This window comes from Diabrotica undecimpunctata, chromosome 3 (genome assembly GCF_040954645.1).
Source record: "Diabrotica undecimpunctata isolate CICGRU chromosome 3, icDiaUnde3, whole genome shotgun sequence".
Lineage (NCBI taxonomy): Eukaryota > Metazoa > Arthropoda > Insecta > Coleoptera > Chrysomelidae > Diabrotica > Diabrotica undecimpunctata.
The window spans coordinates 119993237-120013449 of NC_092805.1; the positions used below are offsets into that span (position 1 = coordinate 119993237).

At 32.8% G+C, this 20213-nt stretch overlaps 1 protein-coding gene across 5 annotated transcripts in view; it reads right to left on the reverse strand.

The window, feature by feature from the left end:
- The window catches only part of gprs (speckle type BTB/POZ protein), a 134877-nt gene that overhangs the window by 66876 nt on the left and 47788 nt on the right, over positions 1 to 20213 (reverse strand). For 4 of the 5 annotated variants that reach the window (XM_072526774.1, XM_072526773.1, XM_072526776.1 and 1 more), the window contains exons 4-5: positions 8966 to 9083; positions 734 to 891 (exon numbers count right to left, since the gene is read on the reverse strand). In XM_072526774.1, coding sequence (XP_072382875.1) covers positions 734 to 891; positions 8966 to 9083 — 276 coding nt within the window. The remainder of the gene's footprint in view (positions 1 to 733; positions 892 to 8965; positions 9084 to 20213) is intronic. The other variant, XM_072526775.1, reaches the window with a different exon arrangement.

A 20213-nucleotide genomic window follows, 5' to 3' on the forward strand; every position in this document is an offset into this window, starting at 1 on the left:
GCCTCGTGAATCAGAAGCATCGAATAAATTTATGATGAACATTAACAATAAAGAAGAATCAATAAAATTCACAATAGAAAAAGAAAACAGCAATTCACTTGCTTTTCTGGATGTGCTAATCACAAAAGAGAATACAGAATATACCACCAAAGTTTACAGAAAACCATCACACATCAACAGATATTTAAATTAAAACTTAAATGTAAAGAGCTTATCAGAAAAATTAATAAGGATAGGAAATAAGTCCATCACAAGAACATATAAAACAACCAATACACTCAGATCTATTTTATCCAAAACCAAACCACAAAACACACAAGAGAGATCGAAGAACTGCATCTATAAAATACCCTTCAATGCAACAATTTCTATGTGGAAGAAACCGCAAGACAACTAAGTGTCAGGATAAACGAGCATGAAACCTAAATTCAAAACAGCACTTGGCCGTTGCCTATGATACCGACGCTAAGAGAGAAGTAAGTCACCATTCAATTGTTTGAGAAGACATAACCTCAACTTTGGCGGTTACGCACTTTTCAACAAAATTCAGTAATCTTTTTGAAAACGATTTGCGGAGAGGAAATTGAAACGTCAAATTTTAGCTAGTAAAAAATCTAATTGTAATGACAACCAATTGTGGGTTAATCCCATATATAAAAAATAAAAACAATATTTAATGATAATTGTAAAATTGTGTGTTAGGTAAATTCGCGAAACGACATTATATACATACCTTCTGAACAAGAGATTTTGTGCATTTGTACTGTATATACCGCTCAGCGGAAGCCAATAGGGCACATACAGTATCCACGTTTATACAACACTGAACAAAACCAGCGCATGCTCGTCGTAGTTCATCTAAGCCGTAGTAGTCTGCTGCATTCATGACACCTGCAAATTTAAATGGTTAATAAAATCGTATTTGTAAGAAAAGTATTTTTTGTTAGAAATTATAGATATTCCTTAAGAATTATTGCTATATCTACATTGATTTCAAGATGAGAAATAGGAAAGATTTTGGATAATGATAAGTAACAAACAAATATTTATAGTCATATCAAAAATCATCCCTTTTGTTTCTAAATATTAAGGGTGGCCTAAGCTACCCTCATTATGAAGCTACCTCAATTTATTTTATCTTTTGCTAATTTAGTAAACCTACTAATAATGTAGAAGTTTCTCTATCTTGTGTTACCTACCCTAAATTTCTAAATCATTGGACTTTGATATCGGTCTACATAATATAATTCTTGTTTTAACATCTTTAAATCTATTAATTTCTGTTCTAGTGAGATATCAGGTATATTATTGCTTAGATTAGCCACGTATTCTTAAATATCTGTTCTTTCTGATGTTTTTCTTTAGCTGTTATTTACCCACTAATTATATCCAACACATTATTTCCATTCTTCTTCATATGATCCTTAATTTATTTGCTCATACAGCAATTACTAAAAGTGTGAATCAAGTAGTGAAAGAATTATTAAGTAATCTAATTAAAGATAAACATGGAAGCGCAATGTACGCTAAAACAAACATAATCGCAACCTCAGTAGGCACTACAAATCATTGTGGCATAGAAATATTTTTAAAAATATTTCTTTAAATTTTGCACTCAAGCATGTACCAAAAAATAGAGGAACAACTTAATGACACTCAGTTTGGATTCCGCAATAACCACATAACATATATATAACATATTCAGATTATGGTACAGAGATGCAGAGACGTCGGTTATTTAGTTTGTATGTGTTTTATTGACTTTAAGGAGGCCTTTGATCTAACTAGGTAGGTATTGATGATAAAGACCTACGTAAAATTAAAAATCTTTACTGGCATCAACGTGCAAACATCAGGATTGGCCGGGATAATTCTGAAGCACTTCAAATACGAAGAGGAGTAAGACAGGGCTGCATTTTGTCCCCGCTAATATTTAATAGTATTCTGGACTTCTTTTTAATAAAGCATTGGATAGTGTTCAATATGGTATCAAAATTAAATGCGTCAATATTGATAATTTGAGGTACACGGTTGACACGGTGTTATTGCAAATAGTTGCGAAGAACTTTATCATCTGATTAACAGGATTACCACAACGTGTGATGAATATAAACTGAAGCTAAACACCACAAAGACAAAGATGATGGTTGTCAGTAAAACGCCAATATAACCAGAGCTGAATTTTTTAAGATAAAGAAAATCTTAAGGGACACAACACATCACTTTGACACTGAAAATTAGATTAGTGAGATGTTATGTGTTCTCAAATATTTTATATGGTATTGAAGGTTACACATTGGAATAAGTTAGATACTGCTCAGAAAATTGAAAGGCCTTTGAAATCTGGGTGTATAGGAGAATCCTACGAATAAGTTGGAGATATAGAGTTCGTAACGAGGTTATTTTGAAGAGGATAGGAAAATTTACGAAAGTGGTCCTAACAGTTAAAAATCGTAAAATGGAAAAAAAGAGGGCCAAGTTTTACAGGTCCTCTGCACACACACACATATATATATATATATATATATATATATATATATATATATATATATATATATATATATATATATATATATATATATATATATATATATATATATATATATATATGAAAGGTAAGTAACAGCGCGTTGTGCGAAATAAAAGTGTTAAACATTTTTACCAGTGTTTATTCCGATTTTTGAGGTAATAGTGAGAAATAAAATCCAAACTATACGTGAAAAATTGTATGAGGACATAAACTCTCTGCAGTGCAAAGAAAATTGGCAAAAAGTGACCTGTAAGTAAGTTTTAAAACATTTTATTGTATTCAAAACAAAACGACATTTAGAAATTCCAGTTCTTTTAATAACAGATAAGAAGACAAGTCTTGATCAAATTGAATGCGACGTTGCCGGTTATCCAAAAAGTTTCAAAAATCCAAGAAAGGAAATCCGCTAATTAATAATATTAACTAAATAAACAAAATTTAGAAGAAATAAAATATTTAATAAATTTAAATTTCATACTCAATTATTGCTTGAGAAGTTCTAGAGCTTCTGACGGGTTGACCGGAGAACTAGAACTTACCGCTTGCTATAATATAGAGTAAAAAATACATAAAAAAGAAATAAAAATGGATAGCGATGATGACTACACCTCAGAAGACAATAAAAAAAGAAGTCGAAAGGAAGATGATGAAGATATTTTCAACAAGAGCAAGAAACTTACCAGAACACCAACCAAACAACAGAAAGATGAAAACAAAATAGATCAGCTTTTAAAAATGATGCAAAATTTAACAGATCAAACAAAACATCTAACAACGGAGGTAAAAGGAATAAAAGAAGAACAACGAGAATATAGAAATGACCTCAGAGAATTAAAAAAAGAAATAAATGAATTCAAACAAAGTAACCAACAACTAAAAAAGGAAAATGATGAAATGAAGCAGCAACTAAAGATAGTGAAAATGAAGGTAGAACAGCTCGAGAAAGAGAGAAAGGCTAACAATGTTATTGTCCAGGGTCTACCGATGGATACAAATAACCCAAATGTAGTCAACGAGATTATGGCAAATTTCGTGGAAAAAGAATTAGGCATTAAAGTAGAAATAGAAGATGCTTATAAAATAGGCGACAAAACATGTCTTGTAAAACTAAAAAACAGAAATGAAAAAATTAAAATCATGAAGAACAAAAACAAACTAAGGGCATCAAAGCCAGAAATATACATCAATAACGATCTAACGCAAGAAGAGATGAAGATCCAACAAGAAATACGGAAAATTGCAAAATTTCAACAAGAAAAAGGTATGAACACCAGAGTAGGTTATCAAAAATTAAATATTGACGGGGCTATATGGAAATGGAACAAAGAAAAGAATGAACTGGAAAAGGCAAACCAAGACACGCCAAAAAACCGATAAAACAACAAATATCGTACACACAACAAAAAACGGAAACGAAAATGACAAAGGAAAAGGACATGAATAGATTAGATAAGATAAAACAGACGAGCAGGAAAAAATATAATAGAAAAATGAAAAAACGCGATGAACTAAAAATAAGTACGTGGAACATCAGAACAATGCTTGAACCAGGAAAAATGCAGGAGATTGTCTCAGAACTAGAAAGATACCAAATTGATATTGCAGTGATTCAAGAAATTAGATGGGCAGGTCAAGGAGAAATAAATAAAAAAAACTACACACTACAGTATTCGGGACATGGAAAACAAGGTCAATATGGAGTTGCTTTCATAATTATGGGAAAAATAAAAAATAACATTATGCAATTTAAACCAATAAATGAACGTATGGCTTACCTGAGAATTAACGCCAAACCATTTAATATATCAATCATAAACGTATATGCTCCAACTGAAAGTGCTGCTGCGGAGGAAAAAGACAAAATGTATGAGGAACTTGAACGAGAAATGGAGAATTTACCTAGAGAAGACACAATACTGGTAATGGGAGATTTTAACGCCCAAGTAGGTAAGGAAGACTACATTAACCAAGTAGCAGGTAAACACACATTACACGAAAAAACAAATGACAATGGTCAAAGATTATGTAACCTAGCAGCTAGTACCAATATGATTATCATTAGTACAAATTTCGAACATCCTAAATACCATAAAGTAACATGGATTTCCCCAGACCAAAAAACATGGTCCCAAATAGACCATATTCTGATTACAAGAAGGAAACAAACATCGGTTACGGACGTGAGAACTTACAGAGGTGCGCATGCAGACACAGATCATTTTATGGTGACTGCAAAGGTAAAACAAAAAGTCAAAAGAACTCTAAAAAACACGACAATGAAAGACAAATGGTACGTAGAAAAACTGAATGCTCCAGACATAAGGATTAAGTATGCTGATGACATGAACAAAAAACTAAAGGAACAGTGTAAATATACAAAGGATATAGAAACAGAATGGAGAAATTTAAAAAAATGTATAAATGAAACAGCGGATGTACACATAGGAATAAAAAGAAACAAAAAAAAACAAGAATGGTATAATGAAGAATGCCATAACATGCTAAAAAAGAAGATAGAAATTAGACAAATGTGGATAAGAACAAATAGACAGGATTATAGGGAAGAATACAATAGAATAAGGAATGAATGTAAGAAAAAAATAAGGAAAATTAAACGTGCCTGGTTAGATGATAAGATAAAAGAAATAGAAAAAGAAAGTAAGAACAGAAACACAAAAGCATTTTATAAGAAAATTAGCGAGCAAAACAAAACTTTTAAAGGAAAGATAAAAGGCATAAAAGATAAAAATGGAAAAGTATCAGAAAATGATGAAGAGTATAAAGAAATTTGGACTCACTATTTTAAAGAATTATTAACAGAGCAAGAAGATCAAGACCTAAATGAAAACGTAGAAGAAGAGACAATGATGTTAGGAAACCAGCTAGAAAGACCAACAAAAGAGGAAGTTGAGGAAATTATAAATAGCAGCCGTAATGGTAAATCTTCAGGATCAGACGGGATCAATATGGAACTTATAAAATATGGTGGTGAAGAATTAAAAGAAAAACTGTACAATTTAATAAAAGACATATGGGACGAAGAAAAAATGCCGGAAGAATGGAACAAAGGACAAATTATCACGATTCATAAAAAAGGAGACCAACAAATGTGTAATAACTACAGAGGACTGACGCTATTAAACACAGCATATAAAATTATGTCGACCTTAATACATCGAAGACTGACCAACGCTATGACGAATATCATAGGACACTATCAATGCGGATTTATTAAGGGAAAGTCTACAACAGATGCCATACATACAGTTAAACAAATTATGGAAAAAGCTCATGGATATAAAATAGAAATTGAACTGCTTTTTATAGATTTTCAGCAAGCATTTGATACAATAAAAAGATCAAAATTAATGGTAGCTCTGAAAGAAATGGGAATACAAAACAAATTAAGACGATTAATAAAAATGACAATGAGTAGAACTGTAGTGAGTATAAAAACTCAAGTAGGAGACACAGAAGAATTTGTCATAAATAAAGGGGTTAGACAAGGAGATTCGTTATCAGCAACCCTGTTTAATCTTGCCCTGGAATACATCGTCAGGAAAATAAACAAAGGTACCCTTAGAACTAGAGAAGGACAAATAATAGCATACGCTGACGATATTGTGCTAATAACAAAAAATAGAAAAACAATGGAAAAAATGTTAAATGAAATGGTAACAGAAGGAAAAGTAATGGGATTAAAAATAAACCAAGAAAAAACAAAAATAATGAGATTTGATAAAAACTTCGAAAACAAAAAGGTTAGACTAGGCGAATACATTTTTGAAGAAGTCGAAAAATTTAAGTACTTGGGAATATTAATAACAAACAATGGAGAAAGAGAAACAGAAATCAAAGAAAGGATTATTACAGCAAATAAGACCTTCCATGCAAATAAGAAATTACTAAAAAATAAACTATTGAGTAAGAAATCGAAAATGAAGGTATACAAAACAATAATTCGACCGACGATGATGTATGCAGCCGAAACCCTCAGCATGACAAAAAAACAAGAGGAAAACCTTAGAATACAAGAAAGAAAAATACTAAGAGCAATACTGGGACCAATAAAAATAAATGAAAATGAATTTAGACAAAGAACGAACCTTGAGCTACTGGAAGAAATTAAGGAAGATATAGTGTGTAAAATAAAACAACAAAGAGCAAAATGGCTAGGACACGTATGGAGATCAGGATCAACTACGACGATATTCTCAATATTGGAATGGACACCAGCTGGCAAAAGAAGACGTGGAAGACCAAGATCTACATGGTTACAAGAAGTTGTAAATGATCTCAACAAGGCGGGCATACGACAGTGGAAAGGAAAAACCAGAGATAGGACACAATGGAGAAAAATAACTGAGAAAATTAAATAAGGAACATGAGGACTGATCTACCTCAAAACATAGATCTAGAGAGCGTAAGCGGCGTAACCCCTAAAGGGGTGTTTAGCCACATATATATATATATATATATATATATATATATATATATATATATATATATATATATATATATATATATATATATATATATATATATATATATATATATACATATATAATAATAATAATAATAATAATAATAATAATAATAATAATAATAATAATAACCGAGGCTTAACCGGGGGCTTTTCCAGGGGGACTCGTTGAGTCCACTTTGGTTCTGCCTAGCAATGAACCCACTATCTCAGCTGCTGAACTCTACTGACTCAGGTTTTAGCATCAAAAATAACAACACTGTTGTAGCGAAGCTTAATCATCTGTTGTATATGGATGATTTAAAATTAATGGCTTCCACTCGAAACCACCTAGATGAGATGCTAAAAACTGTAGAAAATTTCTCAAATGATATCAGTATGAATTTTGGACTAGACAAGTGCCGTATACTAAATATAGTCAGAGGAAAGATTCAGCCCGGAGGTTTCGATATGCAAGATGGCCAAAACATCGAGGCAATGGGTGAAAATGATATGTACAAATATCTCGGAGTAAAACAAGCGCGGAAAATTGACCATAAACAAATGAAAACTGAACTAACTTCGGAGTTCGTACGAAGAGTAAGACAACTAAATCGGTCATATCTTAATAGTAAAAATTTGTTTAAGGCATTAAATACGTACGCTTGGTCCGCGCTGAGCTACTCATTTGGTATTATAAAGTGGTCAAAAACAGATATAGAGGATCTTCAGCGGAAAGTAAGAACACTTCTCACAAAGGCGCAAAAACATCATCCACGTAGTGCAGTAGAGAGAACAACATTACCGCGGTATCAAGGGGGAAGAGGACTTATGGATATAGGTGAGCAATTGGATAAACAAATTGCTAATTTAAGAACTTATTTTCAGGTACAGGCTGAGACATCTACTTTACATCGAGCAATTTGCGCAGTAGATGATACGACGCCGCTTAAACTGAGGGAACAAGATATGCGCATAAACCACCTGACTAAACAAGACAAAATGCGCACCTGGATGAGTAAACCTCTGCATGGGCGACATCTCAATGAGATCAGCCAAGAATATGTCGACAATACAGCGTCGAACTATTGGTTGACATCAGGAAAGATGTTTCCCGAGACTGAGGGTTTCCTACTTGCCATTCAGGATCAGGTTATTCCAACTAAGAATTACCTGAAATATATTGTTAAAGACCCTCAAGTCCAAAATGACAAATGCCGATATGGATGCCAAGCCCAAGAAACCATCCAACATCTTACCGGTGGCTGCCAGGCATTTGTCGGTACTGATTATAAAGAACGCCATGACTCAGTAGGAAAGATTATCCACCAAGAACTAGCTGACAAACTGGGACTTCTCCAAACCGACCATCTTCCTTATTATCAATACGTCCCTGATAGAATGCTTGAAAATGACAACTACAAGCTATACTGGGACCGCACTGTGCTTACAGACCAACTAGTGGCCCATAATAGACCCGATCTCATACTAGTTAATAAAATTACTAGGCAAACAACACTTATTGATGTGGCGATACCCAACACCAATAATATACGTGTTAAATACAACGAAAAGATCGCCAAGTACAGAGATCTAGAAATACAAATCAGGAGACAATGGAGAATGGAAAGTACCCAGACGATACCCATTATTCTTTCTACCACTGGAGTCATCCCGAAGAGCCTCCTAGAAAACATAAAAAAGCTGGGTCTAAACGAACATCTATATAAGATTATGCAGAAAGCTGTGTTACTTTCGACGTCCAGATGCGTACGAAAATTTTTGGGAGATACACCGACATACCAAGTCACCTAGGACTCGATAACATGGAAAGAGTCCCACCAGAGCTCAATCCTTTTGATACCGTAGGTATCTGGGATGAGTGAATTTTCCCCTTAGAGGGAGTGTGAGCCGTATGGCTAAATCTGGATAATAATAATAATAAACAAATAATTAAGGTATTTGGCACTTACCTAAAAGGGTTCTGGGTTGTAAGGTTACGCATCCTGTGTGAATGTACTCTATCAGTTGTCGGAACACGTCAGGTTCGAATTCTTCAATGATGAGTGTTTGATGTTGCTGCGAAGTGGGCTGAAGGTAAAAAACAGCAATAATTTGTTGCTATTTTTTACAATTTCGGTCAAAAAATGTTTTATATTTAAATCAAGAATATAATTAGAAAAATGGTAAAAGCAAAACAATAAATGTTTGATGACATTTTTTGTATACTCGTGAGTTGAAGTAAAATCAAAAATTCAACTTAACAAAAGCCCTATTTTTTAGAAAACCACTTTAGGGCTTCCTTATAAAATTCTTTGTTTACATTTTGCAGATACATATTAATAACTTAAATTTTAATAAATTTTAACTTTTCATTCTGTAATTTATTACCCTTACTTCTTATGTTCCTGTACTGCTGCCATTTTCAAAGCTTTTTTATCAGAATAAAATTCTTGGTATTACAACTCATTATTAGCCAAAGCTTCTGTTGAACTACAAAGCTATTTCTGTGGCAACTCCACTTCATTCTTTCACCGCCATATAATTAAATAATACAAACAACTAGAGAATACCAAAAACCTTCACATAACATGTATTAGCATTAAAAGTACTTTCGAAACAATAGAAAAATCTACGATGAAAAAGGCATTAACAAAATAAGAAATTAATAGAACCTCGGGAAACTTATTTACAACAGTCAAATCAAATTCCATGGGACAATATCACAGATAAATTAATTAATAGTGAGATAAAACACAGAGATACAATCTGTCTCACACTCTTTAATTCCCTTAAAATATTGTTACGATAAATATCCTGGCCTAAATATTATGACTAATTCTGTTTTGTTGTAGAAAATTCGGCGGAGGTCTAGAACCAAATTATGGTGAATGAGCCGGTCTGAGCTTCTGGATTTTTCGATGCGAGACGACGCTGTTCTCGAGTATCAGGATTTCATATAAAATGACCGAACTTTGATTGAAGAGGACAGTTAAATCTGAAGACTCGCGCCCGCGAATTTAATTGTACCGTTCGGATACATAAATTATGTAATTAGTAATCAAATAAATTGTTGATATAAATTATCGTGCTTTTCAATAAATTAAAATAAGGACCTTTTGATAAAGACATTATAAATTAAAAAGACATAAATAAATTTCACAATAATATGTTCTAAAAGGAGAAAAATTTCAAGACAAGAGCATAATACTAAATTGAACCCAATCAATTGCTTATTCAGATAACTTAAAACTTATAACAGAAAAACGAGAGGACTTAATTAGATATTGCAGCAAGAAAAGTGGGATTGGTAATAAATGGAGAGAAAACTAAATATATGAGATTGAACAGCGAGACAGGAAGACGACTACTAAAAACTAATAATTACAAATTTGAAGACGAGGCCAACTTTAACTACCGGAGAAAATAGGGAAGAAAAGTAAAGACAGAATACATGAGACAATTCAGATAGATAAAATATTACCGTCAAACAAAAACCATGACAATTAAAAAATGAAAATATGTTATGGGAGCATTAGAAAGAAAATAAAAATTTATTATTGAAGATTTTTTTATTTTATTTTACTTAAAATTAGTTTACGAACAAAAGTGGCAATCTACAAGTCGGTTGTAGAACCAATTTTGATGCACGGATCTGAATGTTGGCAAATGACAATGAAAGAGAAGAAAAATCTGGAAGTGGTAGAAATAAACTATCTAAGAAGAGCGTGTCGGATATCAAGACTTGATCATATCCCAAAAGAATATATAAAAAGAACAGGAAGGATTTACAATACCGTAGATTCAATACAATCCAAACAACCTTTATGATACGGGCATCTAATACATATGGAAGATTACCGAAGGCCAAAACAGGCCTTAAGCTAGCTATATTCCTTGAAATAGAAGGAGAGGAAGACCAGCATTAAAATGGAGAGACCGAATTATAGGAATAATGACAGAGAGCCATAAATGGGGAGGAATGAATCGACCGAAAAAGGTGGAGATCGATACGCGGGATGTGGCAGAGGCTGTAGGATCCACATATGTAGATGTCACGAGATTGAACGATAGAAACACAAATATATTTCTCTAATAATAAAAGCAACTACCTAATAAACTGTAAACTATTAATAGTATATTTAATTAATAATATATTTTAATTAAGTAAGAATTTTTCTAATTGGTTTTTCTTGATTTTTTATATAAAACTATTTTAACCAAATTTGTTTATTGACCAAAGAAAATCTATATGTGCAGGATAATCCTATACTAGTTTAATTTTTACACTATTTCAGATAATATGGTATCAATCAAATAGGTCTGTACATATATCTGTTTCTATAAAAATATATTGTAGTTTAAGTTGTCTAATTTATAACTTAAACATGAGACACACTATTTTCTCTGTAAAAATATTTCGTTTCTTACTGAAAATTTGTGACATACCAATAGCAATTTATCATTTGCAATTTATTGAGATATTTTTGTCGACTTCAACTGTGAATAAAGACCTGCTTCTATTTACGAAGTGTATTGTTACCTTCTCTATTTTACCTAATTTTAGCCAAAGTAGTAGAGAAAAGTTTATTTCAAGGATTTTGTCCGATGAGTGAAATTATACTTTATGCACATTTAGACTTACATCTCTGTCATATACACGCAAGTTACAATAATTTTAAACGCGACGTATGTTTTTTTTTAATTCACCACCTAGACAACTGCATATAGTTTCACGGTAAATAGTGAAAAAAATATTCAATACGGAAGTCTTTACTTAATACACTTATTACTAGAGGGCCAGATAAGCGGCGACATATTTTACACTACCTTTATGAATATCATTTTACTGCTCTGTTGTTTCAATCAGAACTGCTCAACAAGTTATCGTTTATTGGTTTTAATATTTTATTGCAATAGTACAAGTACTGAATATTTATTTAAACAGTGAATTTATTACATGTTAATTTTTATTGTCCAGGTTTCATCTCATATAACAAAGTAGATAAAAGGTTACATTTTATCTACTTTGGGCTAAAAATTTTGTTTGCATCTTCTCAAAAGCGTGCCCTGCAATTTCAATGCACGTTCTTATTTATCAACATTGCTGGTTGTTCTAATTTGTCAAAATTCGTAGATATTTGTAGTTGCTATCCCTTTCCACCTGTTTTTCTTCGATAACTAACGTCCCTTGTATATGTCGCCTTGTGGTATTCATGAACTTAGTTATACTCACGATCGTGTCTAATATGTGCTCAATACTACATTTATTTGCTCTGTTTACTAAATATTTTAGTGTATCTAGACTGTTAGCTAAAATAACGGTGACATCTTCTAAATCTTCTGTTGTTCAAGATATTTCCGTTTATTGCTATATCCTACTTCTCTTCCAATAATCTTTTATTAAAAATGGATTTGCTGTAAAGGTTGAATAACAATGGAAACAACAAACACCTTTATCGAAGACCTCTTTTAATGTCTATGCTTTCCGTCTGTCTGTCTGTCTATGCGTTTCATAAATGTCAATTTTGATAATCGCTCTTTGATTCCAATACATATCAATTATAATACGTATGTCTCGACTGTCTACTGAGGGTACTGCATCATAAATAATATTGAATAGTAGACGAGAAGAAATAAACAGAAAAAAATGTTTTTTCTAAATTATTTTTTATACATATATCTATATGAATTAGAAAATTATATCACACAATATGTGAAAATATGTAGGAATGTATGTGTGTGTGGTTGGGATATTCACTGCGAAATCTGTGGTTTGATTCGTTTAACCATAACATGTAAGTATATACTATTTAAAATATTTGTTATATTGTTTAATTTAGATTTTTTACCATATTACCATATTTATCTACACATTTTAAAATAATGAACAAAAGCTATGACAAAATAAGGTACAATTATACAAAATTTGTCATTTTTTCAGTAAGCAACGAGATAGAAACTCCTAAAAGTTATAAGAGCACTCCCTCTATTGGAAATCTAGCCATGCTCTAAATTGATCTATGAAAACTAAGAATTCTTATTTTTATAAGAAACTATCAGCCAAGATTGATTCATACTGAATTAAATTGTACGTCGCAAAGACAGCACTTTTATTATCAGTTTAATATTATCAGTCAAAGGTATTTTAACTTTTTGATGCCAATAAGATAACACTTGTTTTCTTTTCTTTGTATACAAGTAACATCTTCTTATTCATATGACAACTACTGCTCATTTTTTACGGTAATTTATAATATAATATACAACAAATTATGTAATTCACACCGACCCACAAATCTTTTACTATAGACAATGACATCGATTAGTTAGTGGAACACAAGCTCTTTTTGTAGACCAAATGTTTGAAAATTCTGAATAGAATTTATTAAATAATATAAAACTGTAACCATTAATATCTTTTAAGTTAACTAAGAAACACGATGTTAACATTATTATGAGCGATTTTAAGTGGGAAAAGGCAAAGTACAAGTAATTGCTGTAGAATGTATTTTGGGACAGAGAAATGAAGGTGTGGATAAACTAATTGAATTTTTTTAAAGTGCAATAATGCTTGGACCCGTAATCCGTTGCTATAGAAAAACAGCAATTCGTTTTTTGTCATTATGAAGGATTCTCGTGTTAATTCCTGCGTCTTAAACTTTTAAATTCGAATTCTGTAAGAATTATTTATGTACACAATTTTTACAATATTTAATCTTATCGAATCAATAATTATGGATACATTACACACAGAACTGTTCGCATGAGGCTTGTACTACAAAAAACGGCAGTGTTATATACGTTTATCGAAATTCAATGGATTTATCAACCAAATTTAATGAAATGTAACGTATTCAATACGTGATATAAAACGTTTTTTCATCGGATAGCAACCAAACAACTGTTTAGTACTAAATTATTGTTCTAACGAAGTGCATATGTCATTTTATTTTTATAAAATAACCCATACTGATGGTGCTAGTCACAATCGACGAATTAGAATCTTGTTTTTGACGTGACAACGTCTTAAATTAGGTTGTGGCTCGGAGTCATTTAAGAAAAAGTGTAACGCCCGCTCACGTCTGTTACAGTGAGTCACCGAACGAGAGAGAGGCCCGCCGGATCGGGGGATGCCTTGCGTCTCTCTCCCACTCAAACATGATCGGTCCGCTGCGCGCGGCACTAGAGAATTAGGCGCGTTGAATCGCTAAAGTTGAAAATCGTTGAAAGTATCGTCAGCTGTGTCTGTAGTGAAAATGTGGAGTGCTTAGTGAGAAATCGTGAGATTTCGCTACAGTCGAAATCTGAAGGGGACGGGGATTTTTAAATGATAAATAATCCTATAAAACTATTTTAAAAATTATTTATTGTCAAATATTATGAGGTACATATTTAACAAATTAGTGTTTAAAATATTTTAATATATTTTTCAAAGTTGAGTAGAACACCTCACACAAATTCACTTTAATGAAGAAAGAACTGCGTTTGTGCGTTTAATAATTGCGTATTCACCTTATATATAAAAAATGTTGTGGTTCCCCCAAAACAGATTATTACTAAAATAGAGAAGGTCCTATTTTAGGGGGAACCACCAGTATCAGATATAATTTTAGGAAATTACCTAGGGACCTATATTCTTTTATAATATTGCTATGGATTTATCCATTTAATATTGAGCAATGATTGTAAACATTCTTTATAGTTTAAACTTCAATGAAAATTATTAACTGTGTCTAAAGACATATATGATATGAGGTATTTTACCCAAGAGTATTAAGTATAATGAATATACATAAAAACATAATTTTGTTTTCTTAGGATTTAACATTTTGTCTGTGTCTAAATTTCATGAAATGTACGTATAATCTTGATTGCGTATCAAACGTTTCTAAGTCAACTACGTTAAAAGGAACAACCATCGACTTGACTTTCGCAAGACACATTACAGCAGAAACACTTCCTTTCATTTCATATTTCTCCTATCATCGTCCTATCCTCAACAAAATCACTCAAATAGAAATTAGTTAAGTTTAAGTTTACATGTACAATGTTTTAGTAAACAAAATATATTTCTATAGTTAAAATTTGTGCAATTCTTATTTTCATTCAATTCCTTGTTCCTATTGTGCAATTTAATAATATTCATATCAATAAATATTCTACCGAGAAAAAGACGTTGTCACGTAAAATCTTCGCCCGTAAAACCGACTTTACAGGCAACCGATTTTTTTTTGTATCTTGGAGAAAAACTCAAGCTTTTCAACGGTGGAATGATTAAAGACTGAGCAGAAAGACTGCAAGATTAAGTTAACTTGCATAAAAAAGTAAAACAAGTAATGGGTGCTTACAGAAAAACAGCTTTACCATCCTTGAGAGACAGATACAGGAAAACTGAAGGTAACTTGGAAGAATTACACGGAGAACTTTTTTAATGACTAACGTGTAAATAATTATATAAACAACATGGAATAAATAAGTGGTCCAAAATAATTGAATGTGAAATTAGATATGCAGTAAATCACTTGAAAAGTGGTAAAACTTCAGCTCATGATGAAGCTTTCGCTGAAATTTTAAAACAGCTGGATGTTAAACAACTTACGCATCGTTTTAATGTAATATGCCACTCTCAGCCAATTCTATTGGATTGGTTATAATCAATTTTTGGCGCCGTACAAAAAAAACAACTCCCAGAGTTTGAGAAGACTACATACTAATCAATTTGATGAGTCACGCTCTTAACGCATTTTTGAGGATAATCCATTCGACCATATATAAAAAAATATAAAAAAGGATATGAGTGGAAATACACAGTTAAGATTTTTCAAAGCGCGTGGTACTAGAGAAAAACTAATTTCTTTGTTGCATGTACAAAAGTGTTATGATCAAAGCCTTAATATGCTTCATTGACTATCAAGAAGCTTTTGATAATGTTAGGCATTAGCCACTTGTTTAATATCAAAATATTAACCAGATTTATAAAAGGGCCTCCTGTCTTTAGTGGTATATTTGTTTATAATAATATAATGTTTGTCCACGTTTGACCTTCTCTAAAAGACGAGAGTATTTAAATTAGCATTGCAATACATATTAACGCGTGGAGGATGATCTCAAAAGGAAAGACATAAATTTAGCAGCACCACGTTGAGAAAGAGAGTTGTAAATAAATCATGTACTAATAGATAACTCTATATATGTAAATAATACCAAACTTGAGCAAGTTGATAAAATCGTTTACCTTGGACAGCAATTAAATTGTAACGCATAAAGTCACGGCGAAATTAGATCTAGGATAGAGCAGGTTAGAGCGGCTTTTAGAAGGATGTCCAAGGTGTTTTGTAGCAGAGACCTAAAATTGGCACTGAGCACCCGCCTACTTCGCTGCTACGTGTTCTCGGTCTTACTTTATGGTGTCAAGTCCTGGACTGTGAATAAAATCGATCTAAATCGCCTTGAGGCTTTCGAAATGTGATGCTATAGAAGAATTTTAAAAGTTTCCTGGGTGGAGAAGATTCGAAACTCCACCATACTAGAACGTCTCAGCAAGACTACTGAGATCATAAAAAGCATCAAGCAGAGCAAGCTGGAGTATTTCGGATATGTAATGAGAGGTCCCAAATATAGGTTGCTACAAAATATCATGCATTGGGTAACTTGGGTACCTTGGGTAAAACCAGGGGTAACAATAGACGGTTGAAGCGTAGCACTGGCCATGTTACCTTCCTTGTATACCGTAGGCCCTAGATATAGCAGACTACCCTGCTATAATCCCAAAGCCGCGACAGCGGTATAAAAAGGGAGACTATTATATTATAAAATATCATGCAAGGAAAAACAGCAGGCAAACGCAGTCCAGGACAAAGAAGAACCTCATGGTTGAAGAACTTGCAAGATTGGTATGGTGTTGATACAAGCATGCTATTTAGGGTGGCAGTGAATAAAATTAAGGTAGCTATGATGGTAACCAACGTTCTGAAAGGACAGGGTACATGAAAAATAGCTAACTTTAAACGTATAGTAGTCTGGGTAGTGTTAATATATGGTCTTTGGAAAACATGAAGGAAAATGGTATTGACGATAAGGGTATAAGAATAATAAGAAAAACTTTATTTCGAAATATTAAAGCAACTTCGACAGGAATGTATACTATCTCCTATTTTGCCCAATATTTTGTTGATAAAATATTTTAAATATTTGTTCAGACGATTCTCCAATATTAGCTATAATGACATTGAAGACCTGCAAGCAATTTTGAACAACAACAAATCTGGTGAACAGTTCGGGGTTCATATTAATATTGCCAAAACTAAATTCATAGTGATTAGTCGACAACAGCACAAAAGGCCCCTAAGAGTCATGGGATAGTGATAAAGGAGTAAATGGGCGGATAAGCTGTGACAAAACAACATTTTTTTAATTAAAAATCTTCTTTTTTGTAGGCATTTACGATTAAATATCAGAGTACGTGTCCTCAGATGATATGTCTGGCCTATTATGCTGTATTGAGTCGAAAATTTGACCCTTAAAGTGAAGACTTTGACTCGGATGCCTTCGAAATATGGTCCCTTCATCAGCTGCTGTGTATTTCGTGAATTGCTCACCTCACAAATGATTTTTGAGGAGGAGTGGCGTAGAAAGATAATTGTTAAATACGATAAAACATCGTAATATATCTTACCTGAGACAAATGTTAAAACGACTTCAATACTCGATGCCAAAACTAATATTACAAGGAAAAATTGAGCGAAAACGCGGACCTGGTAGAAAACAACTTTCCTGGCTAATAAATATAAGGGAATGGTGTGAAATACCAGACGCAGCTACTTTACTCGCTACTATGCTTAAACCGGGACCGAACAGAACTTAAAGTTTCTGATGAAAAAGCATGAACCAACGCAACCTAGAATATCGTTTTCCACTCAATATTTATGATCCTTAGGATAGGGCAAAACTGTCTATTTACGGTGAACGCGTGCTGTGCCGTCGTTCGTCGGTAAATCAACAAGGTTTAAAGGAAGATTGGAAGCTGATGCATAGCACATATTTACCCCTCCTATCTTTCCAATGAAGCTTGGGTCTGGTGTGGTCAATGTAGTACTAATTTTACTATGGAGTATTCCAAGTTGTGTTGGAATTTTTATCATTTTATAAATTACCCAACTTACTATCATTTTTACCGCTAACACTGGTGGTGACAAAACTAAATTAAACCCTCGATCTCGAGGGGACTCGCTCTACTACGGTAGTTATTAAAAAGTAAATATTTATTACTTTCACACTAACGTAGGATGCTAACCGTGCTCTCTTTTCTTTTGACTATTATATATTTTCTATTTCTTTTTACCAACGTGAACCAGCGAAGAGGTCCTTTCCACGTCCTGTGAGATTCCGACTTGGGACAGGTCAAAGAGGGTAGGGAGGATAGAAAAGAATTAAATACTGAATCGCTGACGTGAAGCTTGGCACATGGCACTCGAAGAAGAATATTGATTCTCGCCAAAAATTCGTAAATAAATTCTTTCTTGGTCCATATTTCAAGCATTTTAATCAAACTAAATCCAGAAATATTTTATAAGATAAAAGGAATATTAGCTGGACCTACAGATGAATTTTTGCAACAATTTAATATATTCGATAATTATTGTAATAAAAGCGGCATATTTAGAGAAATTTAATACAATTTTTTGCTACCAGATAAGCTATAGCTTGGATCGATTAAAATGGGAAGTAGATGATAATTGTCATTGAGCCTCTCTGCGTGTTTGTGTGTACATGTGAATTAAAATAAATCTAATATAATATTATAATAGGCTAGTCTTCTACAGCTGTCGCCGCTTGTCGCATCCCAATTTTCGGCGTTTTTTATCGAAGCAATCTTCAGCTTTTAAATCTCTGGCGGTCATTGTATCTTCGAAATCTTCTCTCCATTACCGTCTTGGTCTACTTCGTTTTCTTCTAGTTGGCGGTCCATTTTGGTCACCAATTTTCAGGCATTCTCTGCAGGTGTCCATACCAGTTTAGTCTTTTGGTTTCGATAGTATCTACTATGTCTAGATCGATATCCATTAGTGAGTCGGTAACATCGTCTAAAATAGTCTACTTCTATGGCCTTAATTTTTGCTTTGTTTCTGTGATTTATTTCCCAGAGTTTACCGCCGTACAACCCAATACTTACTATTATTGTTTTATAGATTCTTCTTTTATTTTCTTTTGTTATTTTATTATTCCACAACAATCCATGTAACTGTCTAGTGACTGATCTTGCTTGGCCAATCCAAGAATGTATTGTTTTTGATATTATTTGGACTCCCAAGTATTTGAAATTTCAGTTGATTTTATAGTTCCCATTTTAATTTGTAAACTTTCTGTTTTTGTTCCTGCAACTAAGTATTTGGTTTTTAAAATTAAGTTTAAGGCCCCACTTGGTGTACTCCTCTTTCAGTTTTATAACCATGTAGTCTATATCACTCTCGTCTTCAGCTAAAATGGCTTGGTCGTCAGCGAAGTGTATCGTGTTCAATCTCTCGTCTTCGATTGGGATGCCTATATTGCAGCATTTTCTTCTCCACACTGGGAGTGCCTCATTCAGATATATTTTTAGGAGTGTAGGTGCTATGCAGCAGCCTTGCTTTGGACCCTTACTAAGAGAATTTCTATAGATAATTTGTTTCCTGTTTTAATGTTTACCATCATATTTTTGTAAAGCGGTTGTACTGCTTTTATATTTTATTGTTTTTTCCTGGTTTTTTCATTGCTACCTAAAACATTGAAACTGGTACACTGTATGCCTTTATCCGATTTATAAAGACTACATGAGTTGAAAGTTTGTGGGCTAATTATTTCTCAATAACCTGCTTTAGGAAAAATATGCTCTCTATACAGGATCCGCCTGCACGAAAGCCATTTTGTTCTTCTACATCTGTTATCTCTTTTGTAATTTTATTTTTTATTATTTTTACATAGTCTTGAGAGTAAATTTATGACACTTAGCCTCCTGTAGTTTAAACAACTCTTTCTATCTTCTTTTTTGTATATATTGTTAATATGTGCTTTTGTCTACTTCGGTGGTAAATCATGTACTATATAGAATACACTGAAAGCATACGTCAGTAATGCCCGTAATACTTGTATGGTGTGTTTTAATACTTTATTCGGTATACCTTGTGTATGCCTTTCGATATTTTAGAATTCGTATTGCATCTTTGACTTCGTGCACTGTTA